Source organism: Ovis canadensis, chromosome 4 (assembly GCF_042477335.2).
Source record: "Ovis canadensis isolate MfBH-ARS-UI-01 breed Bighorn chromosome 4, ARS-UI_OviCan_v2, whole genome shotgun sequence".
Lineage (NCBI taxonomy): Eukaryota > Metazoa > Chordata > Mammalia > Artiodactyla > Bovidae > Ovis > Ovis canadensis.
In genome coordinates, this window is record NC_091248.1 from 92,237,794 (window position 1) to 92,258,547 (window position 20,754).

A 20,754-nucleotide genomic window follows, 5' to 3' on the forward strand; every position below is an offset into this window, starting at 1 on the left:
CAGAGGAGCAATCCTCCAACATAGGTTGTCACAGAGGAAACGGGGCAGCTGGCAGGAGGCTTGAGGGCAGCGCAGAGCCGCCTTGAGTGGGAGCAGCCAGAGGGCAGCTGGGGGAGTTTGGCTGCTGAAAAACATTCTGGTAGGTTCTTTCCTGTGGGGGCCACCCCATCTGCACTGTTTGGTCTGACCAATGCCTCTTGCTTGCCTCCCTGTGCCTTCCCTAAGAAGGGAAGCTGTGGTGAAGAGGAAAGGTTAAAATTTTACATAACCTCCTGCTCGTTCTGCCTCTGTAACTCAGCTTGCTCCTTGCAAAGTCTGGATCACATAGGTCACGTAGTCTCAGAAAGACTTACAACACTAGGGACTGGAGCTTATCTCACTCACCCTTGTCCTGCTGTTTGTGATTGCCCAACCCTGCAAACCTGCTTAATCATGCCTGTCCATGTAAACGTCAAGCATCCCCCTCCCCATCTTGACTGCTGTTTCCACACTCACGAAACCCCTTAAACCACCCTATTAGCAGCTAGATTTGCCCACTATAGTCTGTCTACAAAAACTCTGTAACCCCTTTATCTGGGGCTCAGAGCTTGTAGTGTTGACTCTTGTGGGCTCATCGGCATAATAAACCTGAGCTCTCCAATTCTCCAAGGGTGGTGCTTGGTTTCTCGATTACTGGATTCTGCAACAGTGGGGAATGAACTAAAGTCCTCAGCTTCTAGCAAGCTTGGTCTGGTAGAGGGAGGAAGAGACTACATAACTACAACACAAGAATAACAGGAGGCGGGGTCTTCCCTGGTGGTTCAGTGGCTAAAACTCTGTGCTTCCAATGCAGAAGGCACGGGTTTGATGCCTGGTTGGGGAACTAAGATCCCACAGGCCATGCAGCATGGCCAAATAAAAATAACCAGAGGAATGCTGTGCCAGGGGTACAAGTGGGAGATTCCAGGAAGGCAAGGAACACCCAGTTCAGGGTTTCAGAAGAGGATTCCTGGGGAGGTGACAGGTCTTAGCAGGTAGGTTGTGAGGAACAGAGCATGTGGTCAGGGGACAGTGTGGTAACAGCAGAGGGGTGGTAAAGCGAGAGGAAGGGAGGATGATGGCCATCCTATGGGACCTGGGTAGGTCAGGCATAGCACCAGCTTGCAGAGGAGGGCTGATGGGGAAGCAGAAGCCCCCCTTCAGCCCAGAGCCCTTGTACGTGAGATCCCAAATGCAGGCAGGGGAGCAGGGGGAGCTGCTAATCATGATATCAAGTCTCCCATCTGTGCTGCTCCCTTAGAATCCTCCTGCGAGGGGAAGACTGACCAAGGGCAGGTTGCCAGCACTTCTGGGTTGCCTCTTTGCCCCCAAATTCACTTTAAGTCCTTAAGGAAGGGCTAGGTTCTGAGACAGGCAAACTGGAAGAAAGCAGGTCCCATAAATTAAAATATGAAAGACCTTCTACATGGACCATCATGATGGTTACTTACGCTGGTCTAAGTACTGACATTTAGGTGATTTGTCTAAAGCACTAAAAAGCAGAGACCTGCCTGACTTGCTCTCTGCCCCAATGCCTGGGCTGATATAGGGCCTACCTCAGGTTCACAATGACTGCTGATAACTGATGTTACATGGTGTAAGTTTTGTTAAGTAGTGTGTGTGGAAGTGGTGGGGGTCAAGGAGGAGCTGAGGGTGAGTAAGGGAAGAAGAAACGCAGTTAAAGTTAGGTTTTGGCTGAGTTACAGGAGATAAATGATAATCCTTAAAAGCAGGGTTCGGAATTATCAAAGGGGAAATGAATACACGGTGTTTAAAAGCCGGGCTTTGGAATCGGATAGACGTGCACCGTCGTCCAGCTCTTCCATTTCTCCAGCTGTGTGACATCGGGCAAATTACTTAACCTCTCTGCGGTTCAGCTTCTGCATCTGTCAAGTAGGTTGATATTGGCATTGATGTCAAATAACTGGTCAGGCTTACAAAGCCCAGGGCCCTGGAAGGCTGTCGTAGTTAACTGACGGAACACACCTAAAGCCTTCTTTCAGGCCAGCCCACGTGTGTTCACTGTGCCCCTCCTGTCACCGTCGGGCCCTGTGCTCACCTTCCCCGTCTCTGCCTTGGCAGTCCCCTATAGGATGACTCACTGCACATCCCAGTTGCGGGGCCAGCACTGTTTAGTTCCCAGACCCGTCTGAGATCTTGTGGGGCTGACCCTGCACAGTTCCCTGGAATGACCCCAGAGCTGGCTTGCTCTCTCTGGGGTCTGGAGAACCCTAATCCATTGCACCCAGCTCCCGGGGAATTACAGGGCACAAAGCAAAGCCACCTGGACACGAAGCCAATGAGGTTCAGGAACGCTGAGGAAGCGTGTGGACTCCGCAGGTCCCGGATCCGTACGGAGCCGGCTCTGCCGACGCCGACCACTACCACGCCAAACTTCCTCTCGGGCTGAAACACACGGGATTAGGTGGGATTTAAAAATGGTCCAGGCTCATACTTACAATGTTTAACTTGAGTATTTGTGTCCTCCCTGCCGTGTATGGATGCTGAGCTTGTTTGGTTTGAGTACAATATCAACTGAAAAGACCAAATATTTTTCATTCTGACAAAATTTAAAATCCAATAAACATTTATTAAAATCTAAAAGAACACCCCCCCAGATGAAACAGTCTGGGCAGATAGCATAGAACAGCAAAACAGACACGTGGGCAGGACCAGTCAGGGACCAGACAAGCAAGCCAGGAGCCAACACAGATCACAGAAGCCACAGCAGGGAAGAAGGGGAATGAGACTCCCTGAACTGCAGGGTTGGAGAGAAGGCTTCCCCCAAAATATTTCTGCGGCTGCTCTGACCTGTGTCATCCATGGAAAAGGCTCCTTGCACACTTGGCTCTCTACCCACTTATATGGCCACCTCCCCACTAATGAAAGATCTTCATCTTGAAGCTGTACCCAGCCCTAAGCTGATACCTCTGTCCTCCCTAAATTTCTCCTCCTGTGGACGTACAAATCTGACGCAGCGGAGAGTCATACAGAAGTGACAGTGCTCAGTGAGATTCGGGGGGACGGGGCACATGGGCACACGGTCAGCTTATTCAGACTCCTCACCACCCTGGCTTTCTGGGTTCCAGCTCATGTCACTCTCACCCTACTGTGACAGCCTACTCATTATCTGGGTATAATGCATATAGTATTAGAATGAAAAATCAACTCAAGTTTTTCAAGTTATATAGCAACCTACTATAATCCAAACTGATAAAAATCCTCTCTCTATATAAACTTCAAACCCAGTTCTTTTTGGATGCCTCCAAGCACAGAAACTCCAATGTCCCCCTTAGATTCCCCTTCTCTTCCCCTTTGTCATCTGGGTGTCACCATTTCCTACAGAGTTTGCCCCCCTTGCTGCATCCACTGCTCTGGTCTTGGCCCAGGACTTCTTTGCGTCCTGCCTAATGATCTGATAAATCCTCCCCTGGTCTCACCCTTCCCATGGCTGGTACCCTGGGCTGCCAGAGCAGATGCTTCAGATGAAAACTAAGTCCTTCCCCTGATTAAAGCTCTCCATTTCCCCAGCTGTTACAGACTGAATGACTATATTCCTCAAAAGGCATACTGGGGTCCCTGTCCCCCAATATGATGGCAGTAGTAGGTGGGGCCTCCAGGTAATCAGGGTGAGATGAAGTCACGCGGGAGGAGCCCCCACGAATGGGGCTGGCACTTTTCTAAGAGTCACAAGACAGCCTGACCCTCTCCCTGCTCTCTGCCCACGTGAGGACATGATGAAGAGTCAGCAGTCTGTAGCCCACAAAGGGGGCCCCCCATATCTCAGCCTGATCTCAGACTTCTGGACTCTGAACTTCAAGAGAATTTCTGTGGCACTGTACAGCAGCCCAAACCATGAGACAGTTTGTAAGAAAACAACTGAGGGGGAAAAACAATCCAAGACCATGTTTTACCAAACACGAGTCCTTCCACAACCCAGCTGCAGCCTGCTTCTCCAGCACTGCCTTTCAGTCACCTCCTCCACTTTACAAATTCAGGCTTTCGACCTTCCGAGAACACACAGGACTGTTCGCTCCCTCCCAGTCTTTGCAAATCCTGTTTTTGCCTGGAAGGAGCTTCTCCCTACCATCCACAGGGGGATGCCTTCAAAGCTTTCAAGACTTAGGCAAATTAAACCATATGAAGGCTTTCCTGATGCTATCAGTTAGATTTTTTTTTGCATATAATAAAGATCGCCCATTTCGTGTACAGTTCTATGGATTCTGACCAACACAGACTTACATACCTACCACAATCAAGATACAGAACAGTTCTATCATCCCCTCCAAAATTACCCGTATCTCTTTGCAGTTCCCCTGCCAGGCAACCATCGACTTGTCTACCATCCCAGTAGTTTTGCCTTTTCTAGAATATCATATAAGTGAAATCACAATATGCCGTCTTTGGGGTCTGGCTTCCACTTAAAACAATGCATTTTTCATCTGTGTTGTTACATATATCAATCATTTCTTTATATTACTGAGTACTAGTCATAATAGCTTGTTTATCCATTTGGCAACTGAAGAACATGATGCTTCTGGTTCAGATGAATTCATAATTAATTCAATTATGAATAAAGCTGCTATAGATAGACATGTCCTACTTTCTATGTAAGCAGAGTTCTCATTTAACTTGGGTAAATACCTGGGCATGAGTTTGCTGTGTCATAGGGCAAGTGTAGGCTTAACTTTATGAGAAACTGCCAAACTGTTTTTTTTTCCAAGGTATACCTTTATATTTTGCCTGGAAGGAGCTTGTCCCTACCATCCACAGGGGGATGCCTTCAAAGCTTTCAAGACTTGGGCATCTTAAACCATATGAAGGCTTTCCTGATGCTATCAGTTAGATTTTTTCTTTTTTTTGCATATAATGAAGATCACCCATTTCGTGTACAGTTCTATGGGTTCTGACCAACACACACTTACATACATACCACAATCAAGATACAGAACAGTTCTATCATCCCCTCCAAAATTACCCATACCTCTTTGCAGTCAACTGTTTCCCCTGCCAGGCAACCATCAACTTGTCTACCATCCCAGTAGTTTTGCCTTTTCTGGAATATCATATAAGTGAAATCACAATACGCCGTCTTTGGGTCTGGCTTCCACTTGAAACAGTGCGTTTATACTGGTCTGCATTCTGTCACTGAGGTCTGAGGGGTCCAGTGGTTCTGCATTCTCGCCAGCACCTGGTATCACCAGGTCTCCTCTCTCCATTTTAGCCATTGTTATAGGTGTGCTGTGGTCTCTCATCGAGGTTTCTATTTGCAGTTCCGTAATGACTAATGCGGAGAAGGCGATGGCACCCCACTCCAGTCCTCTTGCCTGGAAAATCCCACGGATGGAGGAGCCTGGTAGGCTGCAGTCCATGGGGTCGCTAGGAGTTGGATACACCTGAGTGTCTTCACTTTCACTTTTCACTTTCCTGCATTGGAGAAGGAAATGACAACCCACTCCAGTGTTCTTGCCTGGCGAAAGGGACAGGGGAGCCTGGTGGGCTGTCATCTATGGGGTCACACAGAGTCGGACACGACTGAAGCAACTTAGCAGCAGCAGCAGCAGCAGCAATGACTAATGATGCTGAGCACTCTTTCATGTGTTTATTTGCCATCTATAAATCTCCACTGGTGAGGTGTCTGATTATTCCACAGGCTGTATCAACTATCTACAACTAGGCAGGGGATGCCAGGCCTGTCTTTAAATATACTGGGTCCTTAAACCCAGCTCACAGGTCATCTTCTCTGGAAGCCATCAAGCTTTTTTGTTTTGTTTTATTTGCATACACTATCCAATTGTCCTAATATCATTTATTGAGAAAGACCAACCTTGTTCTGTTGAAATGCCTTTGTACCTTGGTGGAAGCTATCTTGATCACTATAGTTTTATGGTAAGTATGGAAGTCCATCACCGTGAATTCATTTTCTTTTTCAAAATTATGGTTCTCCTGCCTTTACATATAAATTTTAGAACCGATGACTAGATAAATAAAATGAAGTAAAATAAAAATTCCTGCCAGAGTTTTGAGTGGGATTATACTGAATTTATGGATAAGTATGAGGAAAAAAACCCAACATCTTCAGTAAAATGAATCTTCTAATCCATGAATATGGCATATATATATACATTTATTTAGGTCCTTGATTTCTTTCATTCTGTCATTTTCAGTGGATAGATTCTGCACACATTTTTGTTAAATTTATACTTAAATTTTTATGATTTTTAGTGCTGTTATAAATTTATTTATAAATGAAATGATGCTTTACCTTCCACTTCCAATTGCTCATTGTGCGTATACAGACATACAGCTGATTTCTGTATACTGACTTGGCATCTTGCAATCTTACTGAACTCACTTATTACTTCTAGCAGTTTTTTTTTGTAATTCTATTACATTCTCCACATAGACCATAGAGTGAGATGTGACTAGAAATGATTTTACTTCCAATCTGTATGTGCTTTACTCATTTTTCTTGCCTGACTGCCCAGGGTGGGTATGATTTTGAATAGGTGCAATAAAAGAGGGCAATCTTGCTTACCTTTTAATCTTTGGGGATAAAATTTGTTCTTTCACCATGGCTGTAGATTTTTTTGTAGATATCCTTTATCAGGATGTGGATACTTCCATTTATCCATATTTTGCTTACATTTTAAAATCATAAATGGTCTAATTTTGTCAAGTGCCTTTTCTGTGTCTATTGAGATGATCATGTGATATTTTTCTTTTTAAAGTCCGTTGATACAATGACACCTTTCATTCCTAGGATAAACCTCACTTGGTCATAATGTATTATCCTTTACATATACTGTTGATTCTATTTGCTAAAATCTTATTTTAAATGTTTGCATCTGTGTTCATGAGAGTTGTTCAGTTGCTAAGTCATGACTGAGATAACATTACCATTTCAAACATAAGAACCTTACAACAGTATACTTCCACTTCCTCTCTCCCTGACTTTGCACTACTGTTGTTACATAACTTATAAACTGCTCAAGGTGCCAGTCAGGATTCAGTAATGTGTTCTAAGCACAGAGTTTTAACATGGGGAATCAGAGGTTTACATCACCACTGCAACCACTGGGGAGCTAAAGCCAGAGAAGCCGTCACTGACCATCTCCTACTGCAATCAAGCAAGTGATTCTCCAGAGTTTGCCTGGAAGCCAAGACCAGGAAAGCATCTGCAGCCTGAAGCTTGGAAGAGCAACTGTGCTCTCTGAATAAGTTTCTTTCTTCAGCCTCCAAATCTCCCAGGAGCGCCTCTCACTTTCAAGTTCACACATGAAATGGAACTTTGGGAAATGTAGTTCTAAGCTTGTGGCCACAATGCCCAACTGACAACAGGCCGTTTAGTCCAGTTAGTGCCTTCTGGGTTACAAGTCTAGCTTTTAATTTTTATTTTTGACAGTATCATACACAAAAAAGCAGAAAGACAGTCTTTAGAGAAATCTCTACTGAACAGCCAAAATACAAGTCTGATCAAATATTTGCTTCTTCTTTCACTCAGAAAAGGAAACAAGCAATTTCCTTATGAGGCTGATCAAATATTTGTTTCTTCTTTCACTTGGAAAAGGAAACAAGCAATCTCCTTATGAGGCTGAATATTTATGGTATTCCTAAGATTAAGTACTAAATTACTACATTACAGAAAATAACGAGGATCATAGGTTTCTGTTAGCTTTAAAAGAGGCATGAGGTTAAGAAACAGCTTCCTTATCTGTAAGGAGCCAAGTCACTTTTTCCATTTTAATAATTAATGATACACACACACTTGTAAACCTGGCTTGCATACTGTCTGACTGAAAGTGCTTTCAAATTTCGTTTAGACAACATTCCCTTGCAAAACTGATACCAAGAGACAAGATATGGGTGAAAATGCTGACATATTAACAACTGAGTTCCTCGTTGGGAAAGAACTTCATTTTTGAGAAAAATGACTTTGCTAGACCATTTCACCTGTGTCTGTTCATGTTACATGAGGCATCAAGGCACGTTCTGAAAGGAAACTGCAAATCAAAGAGATGAAGGCTTCTGGTTTTCCACTTCACACGTAAAGAGCTTGAAAGCTGCCGCTCTACCCTGACAAATAAACAGCTAACCAGACTGAAAAGCTAACTAAAACCAACTCCTGTAGGATCCTTAAGAGAGGTGAGAACATGAGGCGAACTGCTGCCCCCACGACTGGAGAAACAGAGGGACTAATGCAGAGAATAACTCGGTGGAGCAGACACTCCAGAGTGGGAAGCGCAGCAGGAACCAACAGGAAAGTCTGACCTGTAACAGATGAGTGACTGGGGGCTCAGCGTGGACAACTCTGAGACCTAGAAACCCCAGAGGGACCCAGTCACAGGAAGCCCCTCTCAGTTTTGTGACATTTACCTCCAGGAGCTTGACCAGGTTCTCACAGTAAATACTGGAGACACTTCCTCTCATGTTTCCAACAAGACTGGGTAAAAGCATCACTCTTGAAATACACCAGTGCTTTGTATTTCCTAAGGAGACTGCCCTTACAGGAAACTAGTTAACCAGACCCTAACCTGCTGGGGTATTATTAGACCCTAACTGACTGCAGGGTAGGAAAAAACAGTTGGCCCTTGAACAACATGGGTTTGAACAGTGCTTATGCGTGAATTTTTTTCAATTCTAAATTGTCACTGTACTAGACAATCGTGGCTGGTTGAATCTGTGGATACAGAATTGTGGATATGGAGGAATTGTGTGTATGGAGGGTGGACTATGAGTTATAGGCAGATTTTCAACTATACAGACAGTCAGCATCTCTAACCCTGGTACTGTTCAAGGGTCAACTGTACAAAACTCCAGGCTACTCTAGAATTCCATTTGGGAGAAGGGAAACACCCAACTCTAGCCCACACTAGCCATACTCCCCCACCTAAGAGGGGAAGGAAAATAAGCTGAAAAATACTTCTGTGGTTCACAGTGCAGAGCCACAGGCTCACCAGAAGACTGAGACTCGATCACGGGACTGTAGAATGTGTCCCCTCCCCCTACACCCCCCCACCATGTGAGGCCCATTTAAAGCAGTTCCTTTCATATGATACATCATGTCTAGAGATCAAGAAAATACGACAAGCCATAACAAGACAAAAAACACAATCTGAAGAAAGAGAGAAGCATCAAAACCAGACGTAACAGGAGTGTTGAAATTACCGAGACTGGGAATTTAAAACAACTATGATTACTATGATTAGGATCTAATGGATAAAGTAGAAAACATCTAAGAACAGATGGGCAATGTAAGAAATTGAGAGAAATCCTGAGACAGAATAAAAAAGAAATGCTAGAGATCAAACACAATGTAACAGAAATGAAGAATGCCTCTTATGGGCTTATTAGTACACTAGATACGGCACTGGAAAGAATCCCTAAAACTGAGGATATCTCGATAGTAACCCCTGAAAACTTGAAAAGCAAAGAGAAGAGAGACTGAAAAAAGGAAGAGAATACCCAAGGACTGGGGGTCACTACAAATGGTGTAACAATCATGTAACGAGAACACCAGAAAGAGGAGGAAGAGAGAAAAGAACACGAGATATATTTGAAATAATAATGAATAAAAATTTCCCTAAACTAACGTCAAGACACCAAACCACAGATCTAGGAAGTTCAGAGAATGCCAAACAAGATAGATGCCAGTCCCAAAAAATGATGTTCAGGCATACCATTTTCAAATTACAGAAAAGCAAAGATAAAAACCCTGAAAGAAGCCAGGGGAAAAACCTTACCTGCAGAACAAAGATAAAAATTATATCCAACTTCTCCTCAACAACCATACAAGGAAGGAGAGTGGAGTGAAATATTTCATGTGTCAAGAGGAAAACCTTACCAACCTAGAATTCTGTACCCTGTGAAGTTATCCTTCCAAAGTGAAGGAGAAATAAAGACTTTCTTAGACAAACAAAAATTTGAGGGAATTTGTAGTAGACCTACCTTGCAAGAAATATTACAAGAATTTCTTTAGAGAGAAGAAAAATATTACAGGTGAAAAACTCAGATCTACCTAAAGAAAGGAAGATGGATTAAGTCAAGGTAAAATACAAACTTTATTTTTCTTATTCTTAATTAATCTAAATAAAATAATAACAGCAACAAAGTACTGAATTACTTATGCTTATGTATATATTTACGTTTATGTAAATGCACATACATAAGTGAAATGAATGACAGCACCGATCCACAGGACAAGAAGGAGGAATGGGATTATTGTTATTCTACAGTACTCACACGACCTGTGAAGTGGTACAGTTATTATTTGAAAGTGGATTTGAATTAGTTGTAAATGTATACTGCATGCTCTGGCACAACCAATAAAAAAGTTTAAAAAAATGAAGTATAACCAATATGCTAAGAAAAAAGAGAATATGGAACCATATAAAATACTCAGTTTAAATCACAAAAGGCAGAAGCGTGGAAGACAAAAATAGGACCAAAGAACAAAGTCAGTGAATAGAAAACAATAACAAATATTAATCCACCTGTATCAGTGATCACTTTGAATGTTAATGGTCTAAATGCATCAATTAAAAGATAAAGATTGTTGGAGTGGACCAAAAATCAAGACTCAACTCTACGTTGCCTACAAGAATCCACTTTAAATACAAAGGGTTGGGAAGATCCTCTGGAGAAGGGAAAGGCTACCCACTCCCGTATTCTGGCGTGGAGAATTCCATGGACTGTATAGTCAGTCCATGGGGTCGCAAAGAGTGGGACGTTGCTTAAAAAACAAGTGAAAGAGATGGCTAAAATCCTCTGCAATTCAGTAGCTGAAACTTTCAGGGTGAGAACTTGCAGAAAGCAGAGGAAATGGGAGGAAAGGGGAACGTGCATGTAGCCTACGAGGCTGAAGTATGCAGAGAAAGGAGATGGTGAGGTGTGTCTAGCGGAGGGGTGGGCAACAAGTTTCTAGAGTGTCTAAAATTCCATTTCAGTTGTCTTGCTGTGCCCTGCTGTCTTGAACTTTTGATAAAATGCACCATATATTCAGCCCTGTAGAGGTGCCATTTTAAGGAACAAAGGAACAGGAATAGTTTCAAGACGCAGAAAAGGGACAGATAGAACACCAAAGTGACTCAAAAACTAATTGGGGACCAACTTATCATCACAAAATGAGCCTGCTCTCTGTCTTGGATGCAGAGAAGCTAAGTGTTTGGAGCTCGAGAATAGATGATGGGATTCCGAGATTAAGAACACATGCTCTGCCATCTCAGAAAAAAATTTTTTTTTGTTTTGAGATAAGGAGGGTAGAAAAAAATGTAAAATCACCATAGAACTTCAAGGTGGAAGGTATGAGGGCAAGTGCTAGGTTCCCACTCCAAGAGGGGGTACGATGATTGCAAAGTCAGGAAGGACAACCTAATGTTTTTCACTCATTTACAAGAATCAGTAAGTTTGACCACACATTGGCTGGCATGGGAAAACAGGCATGTTCATATGTTGCTGGAGGGTGAGGAGAACAGGCAACCTTTGTGGAGAAGAGCTTGGAAACATTCAACATGCAAATACTCTGTTGGGCATGGGGGGGAATTCATTTTTAAAGCACATACATAAGTGAAATGACTCAGGTTTACTGCAGCCTTGCTTGTAACAGCAGAAGACTGAATATAAAGTATACGTTATCAATAGCAGGCTGGTTAAATAATTATGGTATACTTTGAAAATGGAATGCTACATGGCTATAAAAAAAGAACAAGGAGGTTTTTTATGTACTGGAAGGGACTGATCTCCAAGATACATTGCTGGGTGAGAAAAGCAAAATACAGACCAGTGTAAGATATGTGCTCTAGTTTATGTTAAAAAAAAAAAAAAAAGGAGGGCGGGGCAATGGCTGAAGGAAAAAAAATACTTGTATATGTTGTGAATCTCTCTGGAAGGACGGACAAGAAACCAGTAAAGGTAGTTGCCTTGGACCATGAGAACAGAGTAGCTGGGAGAGAAGAGGACTTCTCAGGATCAAGTTTTTGTGTGTGTGTGAAACTCTTTAAAATTTTGAATCATGTGAATGTATGTTATCCAAAACAGAAACACTTCAGATAGATATAAAAATCCGAGGAATGCTCTGAGTAAATGAGAACTCTACAGTTTGTACAGAGTTGGACGTACACCCTGCTCCCTTCCGGGGCCCTCACTACAGAGCCGGGTGTCCTCTGCTGTCTGCCCTCCAGGACACTCTGCCACCCACTGCCCCCAGATCAGCCGACACCCCGCAACTCCAGGCTGCGTCTGCTCTCCCCACTCGCCCTTCCAGTTCAGCTGTAATCTGGGTTTCACTACAAACCTCTCTGCCTCATTACAGGTCATCTCAGATCTTCACCAACTTCAAGGGCTCTCCCTAGGCTGCATTCTCCTGGACCTCACTCCTGTTTGATACTTGAGGGGACCTTCCTAAAATTCACTCCTTCCCTGTCTTCCCTCACCTCACAGCGAGATTTCCTTTTCACCCTTCACCGCTTTCCCTCTTCATCCTGCACCCTGGTGGTGCATGTTCCCCCATGCTCAATCCTGTGCCCCTGGTCTTCTCTTCTCCCTGTATTCCCCGAGTAGGGGAGGGGTGCCTCTCCTTAAGGTTTCCAAGACCACTGTTGTGCTGAAGGCTCCAACATCATGCACGGTGAGCTGTCCTCTCCTCCAAGCTCTAGACTCAGGAAGGAATGCCAACTGGGCATTTCCACCTGGCCGTCCCACCCTGACCTGGATCCTCACGTCCTGTGCTAGACTCCAACCACCAGCCTCACTTGACAGACTGTGCTCTGGACTTCCGGGCAAAGGCCAGGGGCTCCGCAAATTCTATCAGGCACCCAGCGTGACGTGCTGGAAATCCTGGGAGTCTTTGCTGCCTCGGACAAATCCTCTGAAACCAAAGGGCTGACTGCAGCTGAGAGCCTGCTCCTCCCTCCCCGCTCCAGCCAGCCTCAAGTCACTGCAGGTTTCTCTTCCTCTGCATTTTCACTAATCCACGCAAGCTCTGGATTGCTGTACACAGTGACTAGACAGTCTCTGAATCATCCCATCACTGAGCCAACTGCCACACAATGAGAACACATGGTGTTTGAGGCACCAGGTCAGATGCTGTGGGGATGCTAAGGTGAAGGAGGCGAACGGACAGTTCTATTCAAGTCAAAGAATGGAAGGTCACAAAACAAGTGATCATTAAAGGGCCATGGAAATTCACACAAGGGAGGTATCACTTCCAGAGACAGAGAGAGCTCTGAGATGTTTTACCGGAGCAGTGAGGACCATGTCAGGCTGCCCAGGGATTAGACACGAAATGGCAGTGAGAAGGGGGTCACAGAAGGTAGTCACAGGGTATTTAAGGAAGAAGAGAAAGCAGACAAGTTAGAGAGGGGTCCCACGGTCTGGGGATATTTTTAAAAGGTTAAGAGAGAAAAGCCACCAAAAGAAGGAAAGTCGAAATTACAGAACAGAAGGGGAGGTTGACGATTGACAGAACTATTACTGAGCCAGGCTCCGTGAGCTTAATATGAGTGCAAAGTTTCTACTTTGTGCACAATGTCCAAGACCATGAGAACTAGAGCGAGTCATGGCGCCTTCGGATAAGAGGGCAGAGGCACCAGAAAATGGTTAACAGAGGTCAACCCTGGGGTAGGGGAGGCTGGGGTGATGAGTTAGTGAGGATACTCACTTTTGACTATTTAACATTTTGTAGCTTTTGAGTTTTGTTCTAGGTCTGTGTATGGACACTACTACAAAAATGAATTTTTTATAAAAACTTGTTCTTTGTTTTACACATACATATTCTTTTTTTATATTCTTTTCTATTATGGTTTATCACAGGAGATTGGATATAGTTCCCAGTGCTATACATTAGGAGCTTGTTGTTTATTCATTCTAAATGTAAGAGTGTGCATATACCCACCCCAAACTCCCAGTCCATCTCTCCCTCCCCACTTCCCCCCTGGCAACCAGAAGCATGTTCTCTATGTCAAGGAGCCTCTTTCTGTTTTGTAGATAGGCTCATTTGCGCCATATTTTAGATTCCACATACAAGTGATACAGTATGTGTCTTTCTCTTTCTGATTTACTTCACTTCAGGAGGATCATCTCTAGTTGCGTCTGCGTTGCTGCAAATGGCATTGTTTCCTTCTTCTTGCGGCTGAGCAGTGCTCCATCGTATGCATGCCCCACACCTGCTTTCTCCATTCATCTGTCGATGGACATTTAGGGTGTTTCCGTGCTGTGACTTGTGAATAGTGCTGCTCTGAGCATAGAGGTACATGTTTCTTTTAGAATTATATTAAAAAACTACTTTTAAAAGATGAACTTCAGTATAATACTAGGAAAAGACTACAGCACGTTGAGCATGTCAACAACCCTCCTTCTGAAGGGGATGAGAAAATAGGATTACAGTAGCTTGAGAAGACCTCAGGTGTTGTTTCCTTCTGAAAAAGTGAAAACTAAAGCAGTTGGAAATGCGGATGGGAAAGAACTGGTAGAAACAAGTTGAACAATGCAGCTGGTCAAAGAGGAATTCAGAGAGGTGGTACAGAATCTGAACAGGCAGCAGAGTCTTTGGTTCTGAGTGTGGACAGTGTTGCTTATCATGCCAGTAAACAAAGGATGTTGAGGCTACCCAGCCAGCAACCTCTGCAGCTACCCAAAATGGTGCACCCTCAGGGGACTCAAGATGGGAAGGAATAGGATACTGGTCTAGGGTGCTAAGGTGCATGTCAGAAGAATGATTTCAATAAGCCTAGACTCTTGCATCTTCTCCTACACACACAAGTGATAAATTCATTAATTTGAGATAGTTGTTTTCCTTTAATTAATAACAATCTTTTGATCACCTTCCAACTACCTGTTTTTTTGGTTTTTGTGTTTGTTTGCAAAAACTTCTATATATCCTTGGCACATCCCTTACCTCTTTAGAACAGTCCCTCAGAGCTATAAGAGAGGCCGTAGCCCAGGCTTAAGTTCTCAGTAAGTCTGCCCATAAAACATAATTCTCAACTTTGCATGTTTTTCAATTGACCCACACTCACAAGAAATGTCTGGGAAGGGATGCAGTGGGTCCTCACCAAAGTCCATTCCCCCTCCTCCTTCCCAGATCCAGCTCTGGCGTAGAGGAGAAGATGCTCTAGCTGAGAAAATCCTGGCTCCTCCGACACAGTAATTGGTCCAGGAATGGGGATGTGACCCAGATCTGGCCAATGAGGCCTAAAAAGGCACTTGGTGGAACTTCAAGAAAGGAGGCTCCCACTCTTCTGGGAGAGCTGCAAGAATCCATCTCTTTCTCCCACTCAGAGTAAATGAGGATGCATGTAGCCCCAACCGCTGCTGGCAGCCATTCCTATAACCATGAGGGCCACTATCTCCCAGATGAAGCCAACACCTGGATGAGAGCAAAGAGATGAAAAGACCCTGGATCTTTGATGAGACGGCTGAGCCACTGGATCAGCCCGCCTTGGAGCCTGCCCTCCAGCTGGACTTCCAGGACAAAAACCACATTAAATTGGGATTTTTTGCACTCGCAGACTGGAGCTCTCTCACTGATAAACATCCCTTCCTCTAGGAAGAAAAACAAGACAAATGGGGAGGCAGAAACTGAGAGAGATGATGTCTGATGGTTCCAATTTTTCTCCACAAAGTAAAAGGCTAAGAGTGAGGAAGGAGCTGGGAGGAGCGAGGAAGACCGGACCTGGTTATTCAGGGCAGAGGGAAAGAGAGCTGTCTGGGGGCCAAGGAGGGGGCCTGGTGGGCATGCTGAGTACCCAGATGAGGGTTTTGAGAAGTTTGCCAGCTGCAAATAGCATGAAACTGTGCCACTCACCCAAGACCACCATCCTGTGGGCATGGCCTCTGGGCTTGCCATGCAGGATCGGGGGACAAGGGGAAGGGAGCTGGGGGCATGAGCACAGCAGCAGTGGAGGAGAGAACCCCAGGGTCTAGCTGGACCTGAAGGGAGTGAAAGCAGAAAGGGCTGATTGGTCAGGAAAACACAAAGGTACAAAGAAACAAGGCATCTCACTGGACTGAAGAACAGGTTCAGTGGGAGTGAGAATACAAGGAGGTGATGCAGAGGAAGGTCCTTCTAAGCAGAGTTAATTGTCCCCAGAATAACACTAGGGCCCAGCAGCTGCCATGCTCCATTGTAGCCCACTCCACCTCAGCCCATGCGTGTTGTTTTAGGATTAACTGAGGTAGATAAATTCTAATCTAACTAACGCTGGACAGACACAGATAAGAGCTCAGAAGGGCCTAATTCTTCCCATATCACCCAGAGCCATGTGTGTGGCAGGATGCAGGGGACATCTTTTCAAGTTTGTGCTGATGTTTCCAAAAGCTCTGGAGGGAAAGACACTCTGTGAAGGAGGAATGAGGAATGCTGCAAGAAAAGCATCTTTAAATCGGTCCTGTTAGAGAACTCACCTCTGTGTTCATCTTGGTCTCTTTCTGTAGAAGCTGTGAAAACAAAAGCAAAGGATCAGGACCTTGGTGGCACTCACCCCCAGCTCTGTGCACACACTCTCCTGGATCACCTCCCCTTCTCCCCCACTTCCTGTCCAATTGGCTCCGTCTCCCTCAAATGCCTTCATCACCTTGCCCTCCAGTGAGGGGACCCAGGTGTCTGTGCTGAGGCAGGTCCTCGCTGCCCACCCTGGGACATCACAACAGTACTGTTTCTCTAAAGGATACTGCCAACCTCTAAGGTGTTCTCCTATATTGGAAGGGATGCCTCTGTGTACTTAAAAGAATGATGCATTTCCCAAAGTTGGGGCTTGGAGAGGGTAGCTTCCTGTCTACCCTTCTTTCATGGGGACAAACAAGGCAGTAAGAAATATATACCTTCTTTTTTCCCTCCTCGCTGCGTTTCCCAGGGACTTAAATATGTTAAAAAATCAGGACTGATGCATACACATTACTATGTATAAGACAGATAACTACTAAGGACCTACGGTATAGCATAGGAAACTCTATACTCAATATTCTGTAGTGACTCATATGAGAAAAGAATCTAAAAAAGAGTGGAGATATGTATATATATATTAATTGATTCACTTTGCTATACACCTGAAACTAATACAATATTGTAAATGAAAATTTACAAATAGAATTGGACTCATATGAGAAAAGAATCTAAAAAAGAGTGGAGATAAATATATATATATATTAATTGATTCACTTAGCTATACATCTGAAACTAATACAATATTGTAAATGAAAATTTACAATAAAAATTAAAAAAAAAATAGTTCAGTGGGCTACTCTGAAGCCTTGGCATTAAGGAGGAGGAAGAAGGGGGGAGACAGGTGAGCAAGAGTCACAGGGAATAAGGAAAGAAAAAGAAAAGATGAGGGGAAACAAGAGAGAGAAGGCAAAGAAATAAGGAACTTGTACAGAATAATGGGGCTGCAAAGTTTGGGGGTTCCAAACTTTCATGGGCTCCTGGGGCTGCCTGTTGGAAATGTGCTTTTCTGGGTTGCACCCCCAGAGCTTCTACTCTGGGGAGAGAGGTTAAGAGTGTGCATTTTCAACAGGTATCTAGGAGACCGTGCTCAGATGGTCAGAGAACCACTCTTGGAGAATCACTAGAATTGAGACTGGAACAGATGGGTCCTAAAGAGTGAACTTTTTCATTCATTTTCAGAACAGTTAGAATTTTCACTTGATTTTAACTAGGATGGTGAGTGAGGGTTGGAGGACAGAAGTGATGGAGAAGGGACTAAGGAAGCCTCTCCAGCCCTTCCACCTGGGGTGAGGGGTTGTCTGGGATGCCAACAAAAAGGATGCTCCTGAGGAGCTGAGAAGGGGAAGGAGAGCCCTCCAGGGCCTCCAGAAAGGGAGGCTGAGGTAGCCCCTGTCCTTGGACCAGTCCTGCATTTGATTTTATTCTCTTTCAGAATACAAGAAGGGTTACATGTAGTGAAATGAACTGACTGGCAACAGCAAAAATAACCCCCGTCTTTAAAAGCCTTGACTCCTGGCAATCCTCAGATCACCTAGGCTGTGTGTTGAAAATAACCGGTTTTCAGTATTTCCCTTCTGAAAATAACAAGTTTCCAGTAATTCCCTTCCTTCCTCCCTTCCTGTTCCTCCTTCCTGCTTTTGACGGTGGGTCTCATGACCCAAGCTGGTCAGCACACATGTCTCTCCTTTGGCCATATGGAAGCTTTCCAAGTTTCCTGGAAAATCTGAATAGAGGAACTTGTTAGAAATCAGACCCTAGAAAGCAGAGAGTGAGTGATAAAGAGGGTGAGCTTTCTTCTCAGGTCCTCGGGAGTCACTGTGGGTATGATGTCTTCTTGTTCATAAAATACCTCCAAAGAATAACCAAGACACTGATGGCAAAGCCAGAAAAAGCCAGAACTAAGTCAAGGATGTGTGCTGGGCAATGGTCTAGACTACAGGGGTTCCCGGAGGAGCCTGCCCCTCACAGATTCCTCTCCATCACTCTATGGCAAGTTACTTATCCTGTTGAGAATGTTAGTGTGAGTGTTCCTTGGGGCTTACATGTGGGTGGGGAAGTCCGATAACAAAACAGGAGGAGGTGGTTAACAGTTGTGAGACTGGGTCAACTACTTTATCTACATGAACCTAATCTTTGAAAACTGACAAAAAGGCTAATAATATTAACTCCAATTTACATATGAGGGACCTGAAGTTCAGGGTAGGTTAAAGCACTTGGCCTCACAGTCAGCGTGTTGTGGTTCTGAGTTGTAACTTTCAGCTTCCTGGCTCTGGAGCCAAACCCAGAATGCTCCAGAGATCTTTCCAGGGCTGTCTGACACTCAGCCAGAGAGCTGCTATAATAAACAGGAGATAGAGGGTTTGATCTGGCTTCAGTCAAGGACTGCTCAAGTGACCCTGGTCAAACAGGTTCCGCATTTGTAGGCTAAATGGCTGGACTTCATCTTTAACATCTCTTCTAGCTCTATAATGCTCACTGATTCCCAAAATAGGAATATCTGGTGAGTCCTGAAACAGTGCTCAACCTCAGTTGTGAAATGACTTTACCCAGATCCTCTATCAGACTGACAAAGAATTCAGAATGTTTGCCACAGTGTTAGTCATATATCTTTTTTTTTTTTGCCATGCTTTGCAGCTTGTAGGATCCTAGTTCCCCAACCAGAGACTGAACCCAAGGCCCCAGCAGTGACAGTGTGGAACCCTAACCACTAGACCACCAGCGAATTCCTTAACATCACTGGGGAGCTATAGGTAGGTACCTCCACAGACAGCAGTTTAGCAACATCCATTAAAATTCCAAATGTAAGCAAATGAACTCTGACCTGGCAATTCTACTGCTTCCCCCTTTTTTTTGATTACAAATTTTTTTTCAAGATTTAACAGTTAACTTACAATGTTGTGACAGTTTAAGGTGCACAGCAAAGTGATTCAATTATATATATCACACATATACATACATAATTTATACGTAATAGCCAAAACATGGAAGAAACCTAAATGTTCATCAAAGATGTGGACATATACAATGGAATAATACTCAGCCATAAAAAGAATTGAAATAATGCCATTTGCAGCAACATGAATGGACCCAGAGTTAATAATCATCATATTAAGTGAAATAAGTCAACCAGAGAAAAATAAATACCATATAATATCATTTATATGTGGAATCTAAAAAATGATATGTGAATTCATTTACAAAATAGAAAAAAAAAACTCAGAAATAGACTCACAGACACAGAAAACAAACTTATGGTTACTAAAGGGGAAAGAGGGTGAGGGATAAATTAGCAGTTTGGGATTAACATATACACACTCTTATATATGAAACAGATAAATAAAGACCTACTGTATAGCATAGAGAACTATATTCAATATTTTGTAATAACCATTGCTTTCTATTTCTGTCTCTAGACCCCAAACCACATTCAGGAGAAATCAGGAAATTGCCCTGAGTCCTTTGTCCTTTTTTTTCTTTAACTCTTTATTTTATATTGAAATATAGCTGATTAATAATGTTGTGATGGTTTCAGGTGGACAGCAAAGGGTGAATCCTTTGTTCTTGTAGAAATACTATTGCTTGCCTTCCCTTTCTAATAAGAACTTCCAGAAAAGCTTTCCTATAAAGTCTATAAAACATTACTTATGAACTTTACTGCTTTCCCACAGGATCTGGGAAAAGCAAAACAAAACAGAAACAATTTGCAGAGCTACACATGCATAAGAAAGAACCCCACCTGGAAATCCTACCACCCTAGGCACCAGCAGTCTACCACCAAGGATGAACTGAATTACCATTTACAAAGCACATTCGGCAGGAGTATCCCGGAGAGACACTTTCCGTTCTCCTCCTCCTCCAAGTCTCAACTTCATTTGTAATAAGACGGCACTGCTGGGGGAGGCAGCAACCCCAGGCCACCTTTTAACACCTGTCCTGCCCATTTTCCCCACTGTCCTGCCAAGACCATTACAGTCTGAACAGAACCCAAGGAGGACTTTATTCTATATTTTAACATATTCCAGAAGATCTAAGACCTAACCCTGTAACTAAAAGATCTAAGACCTAACTGTATAACAAGAAGTTTACTTCTTTTTGTACTCTTTTATTTTTCTTGGAGCATAGTTGATCTATACTGTTGTGTTAGTTTCAGGGGTAGAGCAAAGTGTGTCAGTTATAGACATACAGATACGTATTCTTTTTCAGATTCTTCACCCTGTACATTGTTACAGAATATTGAGTAGAGTTCCCTGCGCTACACAGTAGGTCCTTGTTGGTTATCTATCTTATAGTAGTGT

General features: G+C 43.7%; 1 protein-coding gene across 1 annotated transcript in view; it reads right to left on the minus strand.

Moving 5' to 3' along the window:
- Positions 1–20,754, minus strand: part of BLVRA (biliverdin reductase A) — a 51,897-nt gene that overhangs the window by 19,574 nt on the left and 11,569 nt on the right. Inside the window, exons 2-3 of the mRNA XM_069588209.1 lie at positions 16,420–16,452; positions 2,303–2,424 (exon numbers count right to left, since the gene is read on the minus strand). Of these exons, the coding sequence (XP_069444310.1) occupies positions 2,303–2,424; positions 16,420–16,431 (134 nt within the window). The 5' untranslated portion in view covers positions 16,432–16,452. The remainder of the gene's footprint in view (positions 1–2,302; positions 2,425–16,419; positions 16,453–20,754) is intronic.